The following is a 17,529-nucleotide window of genomic DNA, read 5'->3' as shown; positions in this document are numbered from 1 at the left end:
TTCACAAGCCCCATCAAAAAATTAGGCAGACTTCTAATGTGCTTATGAAGATAAAGTATAAATAAAATCTAGGTGCCAATATATGCCAGTATTGATATTCCTGTCGTTGATTTTTCATAATAAACATAACTCCCAAGTTTGAAATGACTGTGTTAATTATCAGGTACAAATATATAATATTCAGACCTATTTATTTTAAAATTGAAAGCTGAGTGATAGCAGTTCATGAGTTCATGAGCTTTAAAGAGGTTGGAACAAAAGTTCTCCACTGATAATCATAAGCTCTGCAGGGAAATACATCCTTCCTTAAAAAAAAAAAAAAACTTCAACAGCAAGTAATAAAATTCACTACAGGATTTTCTGTTCTCTTAAGAGTAAAGTTAGCCAAACCCATACATAGGAAATGCAGTAGAAAAAGTCTTCATGTATCTCAAAAAACAACAGGCCCTCACATCTCATTTAATCCTCACAAGTTCCCCATTAGAGAAGCACAATCCTCAAGTTTAAGTGACTGTGTTTATTGAACATTTGTCATTTTCACCAAAGATATGTGGTTATAAAGAAACTAGCTTCAGCAAACTGAGAAGGTGGTATTCTCCCTAGGGAGGTGAGGTCCAGGGGCAGGCATTCCCTGCCTCACTGAGCAGAACATGTACAAAGCCCGCATCAGACGTCTCTCACTGGGCCCTTCTGTCCCCTAAATATTTGTCCTTAAGAAGTGGGAAGGTGTGAAAACAAGCAAAGTGGGAAACCACATGAAGTCCCCAAAACCTTGACCTAAATTCTACCTTCAGCCAGCACAAATAGAACTAGAAAATGTGCATTTTCCTGCATTACTATCAAAATTCAGGGCAATTTGGTTAGTTAAAAATCTAATCATAGATCACTAATTTTTCTATTTACTCTAACAAATATGTCAATAAGTTCCTGTTATTGTCATTAGCTACCACCATGCGTTGAAGATTTGTGTTTATTATGTGCCTAGTGGTTTGCTAAGGGTTTCTTAAGTAGCTCTATTTATTTTTATAAAACCATAATGAGGTAGGTACTATTATTATCTCATTTAATAGACAGGAAAATTGAGGTTTAGAAGTGAAAAAAAATCTATAAACACTCAGCTTGCTCCTCACCATGTACTCCACATCTTGAAATTTTAGTGTCTAACTGAAGTATGGGCTTTGGAATCAAACAGATCTGAGTTTAGACACTTAACTAGCTCTATGAAATTGGACTAGGTCACCGAGCCTCTTTGTGCCTCACGTTTCTCATCTGTAAAATGGAAATAATAATACTGTACCTTCACAGAAATGTTTTAGGGCTGCAATGATGTAATGTATGTAAAATGCTTGCTCACAGAGTTGTGTATGTGTCTCCTATTTGAAAAATCCAATGTGTACTTTTCAATCCCTAATTTACTTTAACTCTCAGCTATTACTGTAGTAGATACTACAAACCCATACTATTCTAAGGGCTGTAAACATGCTAATTCACTCACCAAACAACCTGAGATGGGTACTCTGGTTATCCTCACTTTACAGGTAATAAAAATGAAGCACAGAGAGGTTTAAAACTTGCCCGAGGTCACACAGCTAATAAGGAGTAGAGGGAGGGTTTAACCCAAAGAGTCTAGTTTTGGAACCTAGCCTTAACGTCTGAACCACGTTTCCTCACCAAGGAAAACTCATTCTTAGAATCCTCTCCTTCTTTGACTTTCAGGACACTGCTTTCCATTTCTTCTCTACCTACAATAGGTGCCTTCTCCACTGCCCTTATGGGTTTCCATTTCCCAACTTCTGTCCTCTGCTGCATACCTTACACCATCTCTTTGTGTGGTCTTACCTCCTCCTGTGCGTGTATTGCCTCGTACACACTGATAACACCTGGAAACTGTCAGTCCCCCCACCTGCTCTAGGCTGTTCTCTACTCTTCATGGTAGGTAGCATTTTCTAGGGGAACACAGCCTCCTAGCCAGAGACCACATTTCCCAGCCTCCCTTGCAGCTAAGCACAGCCATGTGAGCCAAGAGAATGTGAGCAGAGGTGCTGAGGGCAGAGCTTCGTGCACTGGACGTTCTCCTTCCTACTTCCTCCTCCTCCCAATTAAGTGGAACTGGAGGAAAACAGGGGCAACTTTGGAAGACAGGTGTCATAAAAGGTGATGCTATCTCACCCCTGGGTCCCTGGGTGAACTTGTGCAGCAGGTTCCCTGGCAGCCTGGACCAGCTGAGTGGTGCACGAGAGAGAAACAGAGTCCTACCTCATCCAAGCCATTGTATCTGGAGTTAGCACTTTCCTAATTAGCGCACACATAAACCCAGATCTCTGACTGAGTTCTGTCTCCTGAGCTTCATACTTCCTACTGGGTTTCTGCACATGGAGGACTTGACAGGAACCTTAAACCCAGCATTTTCAAAATGGAACTAATCAAATCCTATCACTCCCCTCAATGAACAGCTTTCTCAGCTCTCTAGGGTCCAAGTCAATGTCAGGTGTCCTTGTCCTTGCCCCTTCCCTGTCACTCGCTCCCCACACCCACCCCAATCATCATTCAGTTCATTCTCCCTCTTAAATATCGTTCATATTCATCTCCTCCTTGCCCTCCTCAGTGGCACACCTGAATTCCAGCCCTTATAATCACTCACAATGAATTACCTGCACAGTTTCCTACCTGATCTCCACCCCGTCAAGACCCAATTCTCAACTCAACTCATGCTCCACAATGCCGACCTAATGACTTTTTAAGCACAAATCTAAAATTGTTATTTTGTGCAGTACTTTTTCAGGTTAAAATATTATAATGGCTTTCATATCAGTACCTTCTAAAGGCAAAGTTTGCAAGTCTCTACTAATAAAGCACAAGAGGAAAAGTTGTTTGAATCCTGAATAGGTAACAGGAAGCTCACAACTGAACTACGTTGAGAAAGAGAATGAAAGAAAAGAAGAAGGCATTTGTATACCTGAAGCAAAACGGGCAGAATAGTTCAAGGCCTGATTAGATCAAGTGAAGCTTGAATATAAAAGGGATTCATCCCCCCTCCACCAAGACCAAACTTGTCCTACAGGGCTTCAGATGATAAAACAGATATCACCCCAAGTCTGAGTCACCCTGATCCCTGCCAGCAGTTACGGAGGAGATAATGAAGTCAGCAGAGAGGCACGAGGGAGGGTCTTTGCCTTTATACAAAAGAACCCTGAGAATGGAACTTCTTAGGTATATTCCATCTAAATAACCACTGGGCTTGAAAGCTGCCTATGGTTCACTATCTGGGCAGGAGATTCTTTGTGTGTTTATCGAGAATGGAGCTTCATTATTAATAAATCAGAATCCCATGACAACTCCGTTCTCAGTTTTACTTTCCTAACAATGTCTCAACTTTGTGAACCTGTTTGTCGCTTCATTCTGCAACTACTCACAGACTTCAGGATAAAATGCATGCGTTAGCAGGACACACAGGGCTCTTCATAAGCCAGCGTCTGCCCTGTCCAGCCCTCCTCATGCCTGGGCTCCCGCTGTGCTGTCTGGCTTCCAGCTCTAACTCTGCACCATTGCCTCTGCCTGAAATGCCCTTTTGGGCCCCATACCACCCAAATGATTTCTGCAACTGGCTAACACCTGCTTAGCTTTAAGATTGGAGGCCCAGTGAACTACTACCCGCTCCGTGTGCTACCGCTGCACATCTCAATCGCAAAGACAGTGGCCATGAAGGACTGCCCACCCAGTGTCAGGCTCCTTCCTGTGTCCCAATCAAGATCATCTCATTCCTACCTCTTCTTTTAGCCACTGATGTGAGGATCATTTCTATGCAGATGTGATCAAGCTCACATCAGTGCAACTGGATGCTACCTGGCCAGGGGCCTAAGCTGTTAGCTCTTGCTTCCTGCCTTGGGCTTCTTTTTCAACACTTGCCCCTAATTTTGATTGTTTGGGGTGTGGAAATTTACTTGGTCCCAAGAAGAATCTCACTAGCAGCTTAAGAGCAGGATTCCCTGGGAGAAAAATAATCCATCCCACAACTAGGTAGAGATTGCCATAAGGCCACACCCCCATTTCCCCACCATGTCCTTTTGTACCCGCAATACTCTGTCATGTTTCTTCCTCTGGCTCAGAAGTGCTGAGATAATATTTCTACGTGTAGGATGTTGTGTGTGAAAATTATAAAATAAAAGTTGTTTCTATTAGTCAAAGCAGATATATAGTACTGACTCACCTTTCTAATTCTAACAAAGATGTTGACAGAGGAAGAGTGTTAATAAAAAGTGTTGAGGGCTGAGATACTTCCCCCCAGAATTGTACATGGATCATAAAACAAATATCATTTGCCAAGGACAGCAGCGTGCAAAGGAGATGGGTGAGGAAGGACCTCCAATCTGGGTGAGGGCTGAATTCTTAACTCTCAGCTCACAGAAAGGTTAATACACAACTGAGAGAATAAAAACCTCAGACAAGCCATCCCACATGGTCACCATGAGCTGCCCCCAGCTTTAACCTGGGGGAGCACCCCTGCATGTCCATTTACTATCTGTGAGCATTGGAGACCTATACACACCATCACCATCTGGGTTCTTCATCCGGCAAGTCAGGACTCAGAAAGATCGCATCCCCTTCACATTCATACCCCTGCCCTCTTCCATCTCTTTATTTGTATGTAGAGGTTTTCTGTTACTCAGAAAAGAAATAAACAGCCTTCTAAAGAGGCAGAAATGGTGTGGAGCAAAATCATTTGCCGCAAAGGAAATTATTAAGAGTATTTGATATTCAAACCCAATACGCCATGGAACATATCAAGACTAAGCGTCCAAAAAGAAGTGTCCCAAAGGCACACAGCTTCGTAGAAACCATCTTTCTGTCCGGCCCTTACATAACCTCTGTGAATAACTCTTCTGAAGAAGCAGTCAATCTCTTTTAACAGTAGTTTTTCTCCTAACTACAAAACAAAGAAATGTGGTTTTGGAAGTATATTTTACTGGACTCTCTCCCTCTTGGTTTTATATTTTGAGTTGGTCCATTTGAAGTAGGGCCTGTTGTGAGCTTGTTTACATCCATTTATTTTTCCTGAGGTGGCATACAGAGGAGGAAAATGCCATTTCAGTTTCTTTCAGAAGGTGTTTTTGCTTCATTTCCTATCTTAGAGCAAACACTGTAACTCTTCCCTACAACTGTGGTTCTTCACACTTTTAGGTGTGGAGCCCCAAGAAAAGCTGATGAAAGCTGTGGATCCTACCCACTGAAAAATGCATATAAAATATCAAAAACAATTTCAACAATACCACTTTTCTCTTGAAGCCCATCCAAGAACACAGGTCCATGGGCAAGGGGTTAGAAGTCCCTGTTCTACCAAAACTTTTTTTCTACCAGCCTTCTTTATTCTTTCTCTCTTCTTATTCTCCAATCAAGTCTAGAACTTTAGTATCTGATAGGATGGAAAACTCGGCAGGTGAAAGAAGGAAGAGACGCATCTCAGTCCTGTATTTTACCAACTTAAACTCTGAGTCTGAGGTTTTGCTGAAGCCAAGTCTCACACCCACTATTTAGAAAGTGTGGTTACACAAACAGTCCCAAAAATTGCAGGGTAGGAAGCAGTCAGGAATCATTGGTCCAGGCCACCTCCGGGGGGCTTTTACACTGCAGTTCCCTAGGCTAAAAAAATACTCTTCAGTGGATCTTTGCATGGCTGGATCCTTCTCACCAACTGGTCTCGGCTCAAATGTCACCTCCTAAGAGAGCCTGTTCCTAAACATCCTATCTTAAATAATTCCCTCACCAATAAAGCCATTCTTTAGCACATGACCCTGTTCAGAGTCTTCAAAGTGCTTACCGCCACGTGAAATGATTTTTTATTGCTGTTTTTTTCTTGTTAAATGTCTATATCCCTAACTAGAACATAAGTTATACTGGAGGAGAGTTTTTTGTCTGAAACATTCTCCATTGTATCTTCAGCATTCACAATAGGACTTGGAACCCAGTAGGTACTCAAAACTGTTTGAATGAATGAATGGGATAGAACAAAATTGAGGGTCAGAGACAGTTTTATCTGTGGATTTTTAAATCTGTACTTTTAAACAAGTGGATAGCTCATTATGGATATTTGAGGAGCTGTGTGCCAAATCCAACAATACCACTGATGGAAATGTTTTTAAAATGTGCGATTGTTGCTATATTTCCGCTCTGTCATTTTTCACAGATTTCAAATATGTCATAAAATATGACATATGGGTCAGGGACCATGCAGGCCACCAGATGGTTGAGAATGATTTATTTCCTTGATTTCAGACTACTGAAGAAAGACTGCAGGAAGAAAGTCAGTTCTTATCTCTAAGCTTACAGAATATGAAAGATAAAAGGGACCTTGAAGTTCATCTAGTCCAGATTCACTCTTAATTTAAAAATCCATTCTACCCACCAATGACATAGTTATCTGACCTTGACTTTAATATTTTTAGTGATGAGACACTCACGATTTTATAAGAGGACCTTTCTCACAACTGGACGGATTTTGATGAGCAAGGTCTTCCATCTATTGATTCAAAATTTCCTTCCTGTAACTTCTGGCCCTTGGAGCAACAATGAATAAGTCTAGTTCCTGTTCGGAATGATGAACTTTGAAATATTTGAAGACCTCTAAAATATCTCCTTTCAGTAAAGACCTCTAAAATATCTCCTTTCAGTACTTGCTACTTCAGAATAAATTTCCCAAATATCAACAGCTGTCCCTCACTTGTTCACCCTTTCAGACCCCTCATCTTTCAGGTGGATGATCTCTCGGCACACTGCAATGAGGAAACGTATGCTCTCCTGGGCAAAGTGGAATTAAGTCTTATTTTTAATGATGGATTTAATTGTACTTTTGCCATAAAGCTACTAAGTGATCCACTTTTGTAAGTCAGCTATGCATATAATTATGCACTATGTTACCAATATCAGCATCTGTTATAAATTGTAAAATGCAAAAGCAGATTACTCTGATATAATGAACTTCTGTCTCTGCTGGAAGTCTGTAAAGAACATCTCGTAACTGATAATGTCAGCTTGCTTTTCAAAGTCTTTTGATGAAAATATGAGAAAACTTTTAAAATAATGTGGGCCATCAATTTGCACTTGCACAGTAGTGTGGTTTCTTTTAATCTTAAAATTCAGGTAACAAGCAATTATAGACATCCTGAAATTAAAGTGTCTCATTATGAATACTATTAGCAAAAGTGAATTGCATTTTTAAACAAAAAAATTTTATTAAATGTTTAATTGACTGCTTTTCAACTAAATAATAAAACTGAAGTGAATCTGTCCACACTCAGACTTTGTGGGAAGATATGGTAAAATCATTCATGTTTTGTCATTCTCAGGATCAATATTGGTTATAATCATGTTACCAGTATTAATCACTAAAGAAAGTAGAAATTATTATATATGTAGCCCAATAATTCCCCATATTGACTTGCCACTCCTAAAAACTAACAAATGGATTAAGTTCACACTAAGAAAGTGGATAGGTTTCAATTCACATGTCTACACTTACATCTATACTGTAATCCTCTGGGGTTTTTTGGTTTTGGATTTTTCTTCAAAATGGTTTACTATCCCAGGAGGAGGCTCTCCCTGGGGCTTACATCTTAATAAATAAATGTCTGTCTGTAATCATCTGTTTTTTAAAACCTAGTGGTAAGTTATAATGTATTTGAATATCCACAATTACATCTGCATCTAATATTATCTTAGAAATATTAAGCTTGATTTCCTGTTTTATGAAATCAATAGGACTTTAACTGGTGAATTGTTAGGTGACCATCCCTACTACAGACACCAACCAATATTTACCTTTCACTCAGAAAAAAAATGTAACATAATCACTGAGGAACTCAGAGACACTGACTCAATAATTCTTCATTTAATATACAATATCTTGTATATTCCTTTTCATTCAAAGCCAAAATGCTACTAAGCATAATATGTTTAAAATGATAACATCCAAACACAATACTTCCCAGTAGTGTGAGGCATGACTATAAGTCTTTTGATTATCTTTTAAAATAAACACCTGAGTTATTCAGTTGCTTCAACAATTCTTGTTATGAGATAAATTTCATCCCCTCTAAATTCATATGTTAAGTCCCTAATCTCCAGTACCTCAGAATGTGATCTTATTTGGAAATAGAATCCTTGCAGATATAATTAGTTAAGATGAGGTCATACCGGAGAAGGGTGGGCCCCTAGTCTAATATGACTGGTGTCCTTATGAAAAAGGGAAATTTGGAGACAGATGCAAACAGGGAGAATGGCATGTAAAGACAAAGGCAGAGATCTGGGTGGTGCTTCTACAAGCCAAGGAACACCAATGATTCCCAGCAAGCCACCAGAAGCTGAGGGAGAGGAATAGGCATAGATTCTTCCTCATATGCCTCAGAAGGAACCAACCTTGCTGACACCTTGATCTCAGACTTATAGCCTTTAGAACTCTGAGACAATAAATATCTGTTGTTTAAGTTACTCACTTTGTGGTACTTTCCTGCCCTAGAAAGACTAACACAATTCTGAATCTCTTAAAGATATCTGGCACTCCTCTTTGTGGCCTGCCTTCAGAGCCCAAAGCACTTTATTTTGGATATCCTTAAATGTGGCAAAGGCTTGTCCTCTAAGATGAATTTTTTAACAGTCAAAAGTTATTCATCTCTAAGACATGAAAGAAATGAAACATTTGTGTGGGTAATCCAGCATCTTTTTTCAAATTCATTAATTTACACTATAAATTAATAAAACTGGTTTTCGTGCATCTCTACAACTGACTTTGGCAGGCAGCCTAAAAGATGTTTTGAACAATAACAGTATTTCTAGGGAAAAACAGATGTGTGTGTGTGTGTATGTGTGTATTATATTATGAATGGTGTAAATTGTTACTTTATGTTAATATGGCTTGTGGTACCCAGATACTTGACTGGTGATGTATCTGGGAAATGATCCCAGCCCATCAGCCTGAGCAGCTTGCCTTCCACCTGATTTACCTTTTGAGCTTCCATTCTAGATCAAGACTACAATAAAACCTCCTATAAAGATGGAGCTGTCTTATATCTGTGTTGGCCTACACAGGAACTGCTAGTCTCAAGTGGCTGTTGAGCCCTTAAAATGTGGCTAGTGCAACTGAGGAAACGCAATTTTTATCTTATTTTATTTTAATTGAAATAGCCACTTGTAGCTATTGGCTACTACACTGGAATGGTGTAGCTCTAGATTTTAATTTGAAAATAGGATTCCCCTGCTAACAAAGTTTGAAAATCACCATTAAAAATGAAGGAATAGGAAAGCTTCTGCTAACAAAGGAATAACGGATGATTCTGATGAATTCTCCCGGAAAACATAAATATGCAAGTTTCTTAGCCACTTGATAACTGACTTTAATCCCACTGAGCATCTAACTTCATTAAATCAGCTAAAACTAACATCACTGATCATTAGCCAGCAGGGGGACCTGAAGAGTCGAGGACAGCATTTTCTCTGGAGAGTGGAAGGGTTTCTTGGGTTTCTTTGGGTTTTGGTTTTTTTGGTTTTTTTTGTCCACCCCCCGCCCCCATGTTTTAGTCTATATGGAAGCCCTAAATACACATTCTGCTCAAGAACTGCAAACCTTGTCTTCCCGAATGTCCAGAGTTAGTCACACACTCTGCATGTCTGTTTTTAAAGCGCTCTTAGGAAGTGGCAATAGAGCTTGATTCTAGACAATACAGTTCAAAATCCAATTAATTCTAAAACCTAGTCTTTCTAAATTTACTTTGTTAAAATGTGATTAGTATTCAGATTTTTATATTAACTTTTAGCTTTGTCCTCTTTCTCCACATTTCAGAGGCAAAAAATTTTCGGGTCCCTCATATTTAGACAGAAGAGGAAAATTGCATTGGCATGTTGTTGATTCTTTACTTCCATGATAAGTTAATGACACATGGCCTTACCTCTTGATAAAGGTCACTGAGATCTTCCTGGTGGGCCTGTTTGGAACATCCTGGGAATTCCCTAACACAACAGGAATCTGGGGGCCAGTCCATTTCTGTCATTTCCAGCCAGTCGGTGAAATAGACAACTCCACAGCACTTGAACTGCAAAAGAATGACTGGTCAGGCTCAGAAACAACAAAAATATTTTCTTAACTTATGGGAGACTGAACGTTAGATTTCTTAAATATTTGCACCCAGAGCTAAAGTCACTTCTGTCATCACCTAATGATATGTGCACGTTTTATGTTGACAACAGAAATGTAAGAGAGGACTCCATAATGGAACACTTCTGAACAATAATGCCCATAACACATGAAGACAGAGCAGGCATGACTGAGTCTTACCTCCCCCCAAATGTAAAATCCTCTACAAGTGATCATATAGCAGCAAAGTTAATACACACTAACAAAACAAATAGCTGAAATCTTATATTTAACATTAAACCTCTAGCCACTAGGGAATAGTTGATCAATCTATTTGCATATTGCCTAGTTACCAACTTAACCGCTTAACAAATTCAAATATTATATTAAGTTTCTGCAATCTCTGTAGAAAGATTTTTGGCCAACAGCCCACATCACAGAGATTACCCAACTTGATTCATTAACCAGTAAATTTCCAAAAATTTCTGAGATGTAGACATAGGTTTGGTCAACAAATTTTTATTCAACTGAGTGAGAATCTTGAAAAAAACTGTCATATTCTATCACCATAATCTCAGGAGAAATGATGTGTCTTTAGTGTCAATAAAGTTGGATTTAAGACAAACTATGTGGTCTTTGTTTCTTTTTCGTCTCATTTCACCAACTATTAACAAAAACCTTCTCTGGCCAAAGTTTAGAAACCCTGCTTAAGGACGTATGTAGATTAGATTCAGAGTAATTAACTATGAAAACTTTCTGTCGTTGGGTAGAGGGCGGTTACTCTTCCATATAGTCAAAAACAAGGGTTATGAATGGGCAGTCACTGAGAAGAATTTTGCCAGGAGTGACAGGCTTTGCAAATTATGTAGCCCAACAAATCAACCTGTGTGCAGGATTAACACTGTATTGTAAAATATCACAATCCACCATTTCAAAATTTCAACTAAAATAAACTTTAAAGAATTCTGAACTTCTTATGTAAAATGAAACAAGGAAATACAAAAAATGATTTTACATTTTTTCACTTGCTTAAATGTCTAATTTTTAAAGAGAAAAAAAATGGTCATGAAGAACCTAGGGGCAAGATGGGAATAAAGACACAGACCTACTAGAGTATGGACTTGAGGATACGGGGAGGGGGAAGGGTAAGCTGGGACAAAGTGAGAGAGTGGCAGGGACATATATACACTACCAAATGTAAAATAGATAGCTGGTGGGAAGCAGCCGCATAGCACAGGGAGATCAGCTTGGGGCTTTGTGACCACCTAGACGGGTGGGATAGGGGTGGTGGGAGGGAGGGAGACGCAAGAGGGAAGAGATATGGGGACATATGTATATGTATAACTGATTCACTTTGTTATAAAGCAGAAACTAACACACCGTTGTAAAGCAGTTATACTCCAATAAAGATGTTAAAAAAAATAAAATAAAATAAAAATAAATAAATAAAGAGAAAAAAATCATCTTGAATACTATAAATGATGAAATACTGATGCTATGAGTAATACTAAAATTTTCCAAGAAACTTTTAAAATAATTTTAGTATTTCCCTCTTATAAATTTGTTCTAAAATCCACAAATACACCACAAACATCACCAATGAAGTCCAACATAAGTTAACATCGTGTATTTTACATAAGTCATTGAGTATCCATAAAAAATACATGTAGTAAAACGACCACTTTCTAAAGATCATAAACTACTACCTTTCCAAGCCAGTCTTTTTAAATCCTTGCACGCAGAAGAAACCTACTTCTCATTTCCTAATGTCATGTGTTTTTCTGTGTTGCTGACGGAAGGACAGTTCTTGGAACACGTTCACTCCGTCCACAATAGAACAGCCCATTTATCTGGCCTTGTCAGGAAGTGAGGTGCTCCACACAAATGACTTTTCCAAATAACTTATGCATAGCATGTTCTGTGCCAAATGCTTTTTTTATTTTAATAAGTCACTGAGATGTTGCTTTTTATATGGTTGTTTTCCTTCATCAATAGAAGATACTGAATTGATACTGAAAATTTTCCTGGAAACTCCCTTAAGCAAACCCATTCTTCAGCCACGCATGACTATGGTCTACATCTCCTTGGAGTCTTGCTGCCTCTTTTAGAGCCACATTGTGAGATGGGGCGACTCTTCTAACATGCTGTCAAATCGGAAAATTCCACCACCATTTTACCTAAGCAGAACCTGAGGCTCTAAGGAACAGGACAAGTAAGTTGCCAAGATCACAGACCAGCCAGCGGTGGAGCCTATTTGTTCTCAAGCCTATACTCCAACCTCTATGTTAGAATCAATAAGTAAATACAGTTTTTAGCATCAGTTTTTTTAAAGGTATTAAATAAACATCACTAGGGCTTAAGTGAGAGTCCACTAAAGTGAAGTACATGCCCAGAACTGCACCGAATGAGGAGTCAGGAAAACTGCAGCCTGAGAAGGCTGCTCTACAATTTATTTTGGGAGAAGGTGGTTAGCTGAATTGTGTCCTTCCGCCCCATCACCAAAATTGACGGTGAGGTTCTAACCTCCAGAATGTGACCATATTTGGGAAGAAGGTCTTTACAGAAGGAATTAAATTAAAATAAGGTCATAAGGGTGGTCCTAATCCCATCTGACCTATGTCCTTATAAGAAGAGGAAATTTAAACACAGACACAGAGGGAAGATGACGCAAAGACACAGGGAGACGACTTCGGCTGTCTACAAGCCCAGGAGAGAGGCCTCAGGAAAAAAGCAATCCTGCCGACGCCTTGATCTCAGACTTCCAGCCTCCAGAGTTGTGAGACAATAGATTTCTGTTGTTTAAGCCACCCAGCCTGTGGTACTTTGTTATGGCCGCAGCCCTAGCAAACTAATACAAGGGGCTTTTAAAAACTCTTTCAGGAGGCCCGGAGGTCTTCACCACCTCCTTTGGAGTGAAATAAGCCTACGATGTAGAGGAGGGAACTTACCATACATCAAATCTAAAAATACGTGCGCTATCATTTGTAGCGCTGTACATTGTCTACCTAGGGTGGCGCCCTCTTTCTACCATTAGAGAAAAACTCATTTTGTTTTTTAACCTGGATTATCATGGTCCACATCACAATTGTCAGAAGATAAAGAGCTCTGGGAAGCTTCCACTCCGGGCAGCAGCTGAACACAGCTTATTATAAATTCCCTAATGCTTCACTTATTTTCCCTTCACGTTGTTTTTAGTACAAATGAAGAGTAAACAAACAAAGTCAGGAAGCAGTTAAATAAACAGGAAATCTGTGCTGTAATGATAATTTTCACCATCTCAACAACTGTAACACAAAGAGCCAGATTTGGAGATTATCCTGGACTTGAACCTCTGCCTGTATCCAAGACAGAGTAACTGAACAGGGAGCAGGACATCTATTGTGCAAGACCCTGATTCTCAAATGCTTTGGATCCCAGCTTTAAATGCCAGTAAAAGAAAGAGATAGACTTGGTCATCTGGGAATGTCACTCCAATCGCAAGGAAACTGCTTGGGAGAAGAACTTAGTCTGAATCAATGGTTAACTTCAAGTCACCAGATTTTAAACATCTAAATATAGTCCCTGTTTGAGAAGATAATGGGATGCAGTGCTATATGGAAGGTAGGTAAGAAAAGCTAAAAGCACTTAACTTTGTAATGTTACTGTTAATAACCATAAGCTAAATGAGATCAAACTTATGATCCCATTTAATCTTCTCAACACCTGGAGGAGATAGGTACTTTTATTATCCGCGTTTTATAGATGAGGAGACTGAAGCTTAAGGAAGTTAAGTAAATTACAGAGGCTCATGTAATAGTAAGCAGCAGAGCCAGAATTTGAACGAAGGTCTTTCTGACTAGAAAGTTCATACTTTTAATGATATACTGAGTCCTAATTCCCAAAGGAGACCCATTATTTTAAATTTTCAAATGATGTTTAAATTACAGATAGCTCTAAAAGTCATGAAAAATTATCCATTCAAATAGACCTTGGGTAATTATCAAGGAATTCTCATTAAAAAAGGAAAATTTAGTTTAGCAAAAGGGCTTTTAAAAAATTCTAAAATATATGTGAACCATGGGAAATGAAGCAGAAATGGTGGAAGAAAAGCAGGGCATAGAGCTACTTAAAGTATTTCTCAATAAAGAATTACACCAGTGGTAACTGAATCATTGGCTTAACTTTTCAGCACAGGGAAAATGACCAAAGCCAAAGCTCTGAACACTTGTTTTGAAAGTGTGCCATTTATTCCATACCCTCTACCTCAGAAAAGGTAGCACTTACCTCTCTCTGAAAAAAATTCCAAGCATGAGTAAGCCACCGGTATCTCGGTAAGCCATAATTTGTCATTCTGGCTTTCAAAGTGACCATGTCTGACCACTGTACTGGAACCTAGAGATAGAAAAGACAAAGTATCAACAAATGTAACGTGCAAACAGCCACGTTCAGACACAAATACATTCACAGATTCACACAGACACAATCACTCATAGACTCATCCACATCCTCACACTTACCTGGAATGTACTGCCATTGCCAAACACTACCTTAAATTTGTATTTGTTTGTGGCTTAAATTAAGCTCAGGGTTATTAAATACTTATCAAACAATCTCTACTTGTAGATTTTTGTACTAAATGAGGAGGTACTTCATATTAAGCAAAATAATGCGAAATCACTTAATGCCGATATCAAGTTCAAGGAAATCACAGACAAGTAAGCTATATGTTCTACAGATACACCTGAAGAGCTCCTCATAACAAGTGATCCCTGCTGCAAAATGCCCTTTCATTTGATTTCGTAATGCTATGAAATGGTTCTTTGAAGGGACTGCAGATTATGGTACTAAAATAAAGGGAGAAGAATTAAGGGAAAGAGTTCAGCTCAAGCCAAGCCTCACTCTAGAATAAGTCTGTAAACTTTTCAAAAATTGGATTTTAGAGGCATGCTAGAATTCTAGAAAAATTGTTCTGAAATTAAAGCATTTTTTTTGTGCTCTGCCTCTCAAGGCACCTAGCGCCATGTCCCTGAACAGTGTTTAATCATGACAGAGTTTCAGGTACACAACACAACAGTTGGCAAGAAATCTAATCAGCATATCATGCCATGTTTTATGTACAGTGCTACAGGAGAAATGGGGTCATACAAATTCTAGTCTCGCCACACGTGTGGTATTTATTAAAGTAACTCTTGGGAAACTAGACAGACATCCACACCTGATCTATGGAGCAATACTGACTGCGCTAAGTCAAGCAAATTTGACACGAACTTAAGATTCATATTATTTTGAAATCTTACTTTTAAAAATAGTAATATCAATAGTAGTTTAAAAATTCCTGGCCACAGAAAGTCTTCATTTTGTTCCTTTGTTAATTTTCTTTTTTATAACTTGGAAATGTACAATACAAAAGAAAACACCCCAACGCCTGGGCACACAACTTTGTTCCCTAAATAATGGGCTGACTGGGTATACTGTGTGTTCATCTGGTTCCAACAAAGTTCAGAGAACTAACCAAAGTTCAAGCTATTCACTATAAATTCTTATTATCTCATATCTTTTTGAACATAAAATAAATAGAAGTGAAATAAATTCTCTAGAAACTTATAATCTGAAACAGTTAACATTATTGACAGATTTCATCTACAGAAGGAATGATGAATGGGAGGTGAACATGTATACAAAAAACAGAAATAATGGGAAAATAGGCTGCCTGATGCCCAATCTCTTGATTTGGTTACTAGAACAGTCTTATTTTTAATTTATTTTCCAAAATAAATATAAGTTGTTTCCCACTTGTGACCACAATTGATCTGAAACCAAATATAGCAAGAAACACAGGCGGTCACTGAGGTTCTGGCACAAAATACAGTGCTCTGGCCATAAAGGAAAACACACATGCATTGGCTCCTTGCACGGAACAGAGAAGAGCACAAAGCCCATTCTACGCAAAGGCTGGATTCTGCAAAATTTGGCAGCTCATAAACTTTAACGGCACTTTTCATTCACGCTGCTATCAGCGCAAAGGCAACAACAACAACAAAATTCTGACAAACGTTTTCCCTAAAGGACTACTTTCCACATTTCACTTTTAAACAGCCCTTGTTTTATCCTGGTGACTTAACGGGGGAAGATTTACACAAGCAAAACAGTGATGTATGCCTTCAGCGGGCACGGCAGTGTACACCTATCTAGTACCATTATGATACTAAAAAAATACTTGCAGATCGCCCCTTCACAGAATAGAAGCAAGTATCTAAAAAAGTATCAATTCCTTTCTGTTTCCTCAAGTTCCTTAGAATTATATTAGAGTCAAAATATTTCCTTTCAAATACCTTAAATTAATTCATTTCAAACTTGTTATAATTTAGGAAATTTATCAAACATTAGTATGATATAAACACTGTTCAAGCCATTTTTTAAATCCACTAGAAAGTAAACTCATTTTTAAAAACCTTTTAATTACCAAAAAGAACACAAAAGCTGAGATGAGGAGATCAAGAATTAATTATACAATTTACTACTCATTGCTTGACTGTTAAGGAGATCCATGTGTTTATTGAAATCAGAAAAAATTAATAAGACACCGAAACTGAGTCCCTGGAATCAATCACTTTTTCATTCCCTTAATATACCAAGTTTCTAGGGATGGTGTGAAAATATGATTCTCAAAGACAACAAGAGCATTCCTATTGTAATAGGAGATTTTGTTTTCAAGATAGTGTTTAACTTTATATTAAACTAGTTAGAACCTGCCCTGACTTTTCAATTTTTAATAGAGAAAAAAAACCCATAAATTCTCTCTTCTTACTGAGAGTTGTCACACACTGAAAGCATGAGTGTTTTCAGAGGGGTCCAGCTGTGTAGCAGTGCCAAAGCATCGTTTACATGTAAACTGAAGTATGTAGAGTACCCACTAGTCTGTAATTACCACTTAGTATTCAAAACAGTGTCACAGTACAGTAGCAGATTCACCATAGAATCTTTAATAACTGCATCAGTACCAGAGATGTCTTCAATTTTCTTACACAACTGCCAAAATGCCTCTCAGAAACAAATGTAAAAGAATCTGCTTCGTGGGTGGTGGTGATGTGATGAATTGGGAGATTTTGATTGACATATATACACTAATATGTATAAAATAGATAACTAATAAGAACCTGCTGTATAAAAAATAAATTAAATTTAAAAAAAAAAAGAATCTGCTTCGCTTCTTAAGAGCTCTTAAATTTTAAAATGTTGAAGACTGACCTGGGGAACTTGCCACAAATGCAAATACCCAGTCCCTGCCTTTTCCTCTATTCCGGTCGAGCAGCTCTGGCCCAGAGCCCTATAATGTGCGTTTTAAAGAATCACCCTGGTGGACTCCTGCTGTAGACAGTCCGAAGACTACATGTTGGGGGAAGAAAAACATCATCTTCCTGAAACAGAAT

The 17,529-nt window shown here is 38.5% G+C and overlaps 1 protein-coding gene across 6 annotated transcripts in view; it reads right to left on the bottom strand.

Annotated features, from left to right (window-relative positions):
- The window catches only part of TSPAN12 (tetraspanin 12), a 67,350-nt gene that overhangs the window by 10,001 nt on the left and 39,820 nt on the right, over positions 1-17,529 (bottom strand). For all 6 annotated transcript variants that reach the window (XM_059933522.1, XM_059933527.1, XM_059933523.1 and 3 more), the window contains 2 exons: positions 14,384-14,491; positions 9,936-10,079 (listed from right to left, as the gene is read on the bottom strand). In XM_059933522.1, coding sequence (XP_059789505.1) covers positions 9,936-10,079; positions 14,384-14,491 — 252 coding nt within the window. The remainder of the gene's footprint in view (positions 1-9,935; positions 10,080-14,383; positions 14,492-17,529) is intronic.

Source organism: Balaenoptera ricei, chromosome 9 (assembly GCF_028023285.1).
Source record: "Balaenoptera ricei isolate mBalRic1 chromosome 9, mBalRic1.hap2, whole genome shotgun sequence".
NCBI classification, from domain to species: Eukaryota; Metazoa; Chordata; class Mammalia; order Artiodactyla; family Balaenopteridae; genus Balaenoptera; species Balaenoptera ricei.
This window is presented reverse-complemented; position numbering and strand designations above follow the sequence as displayed.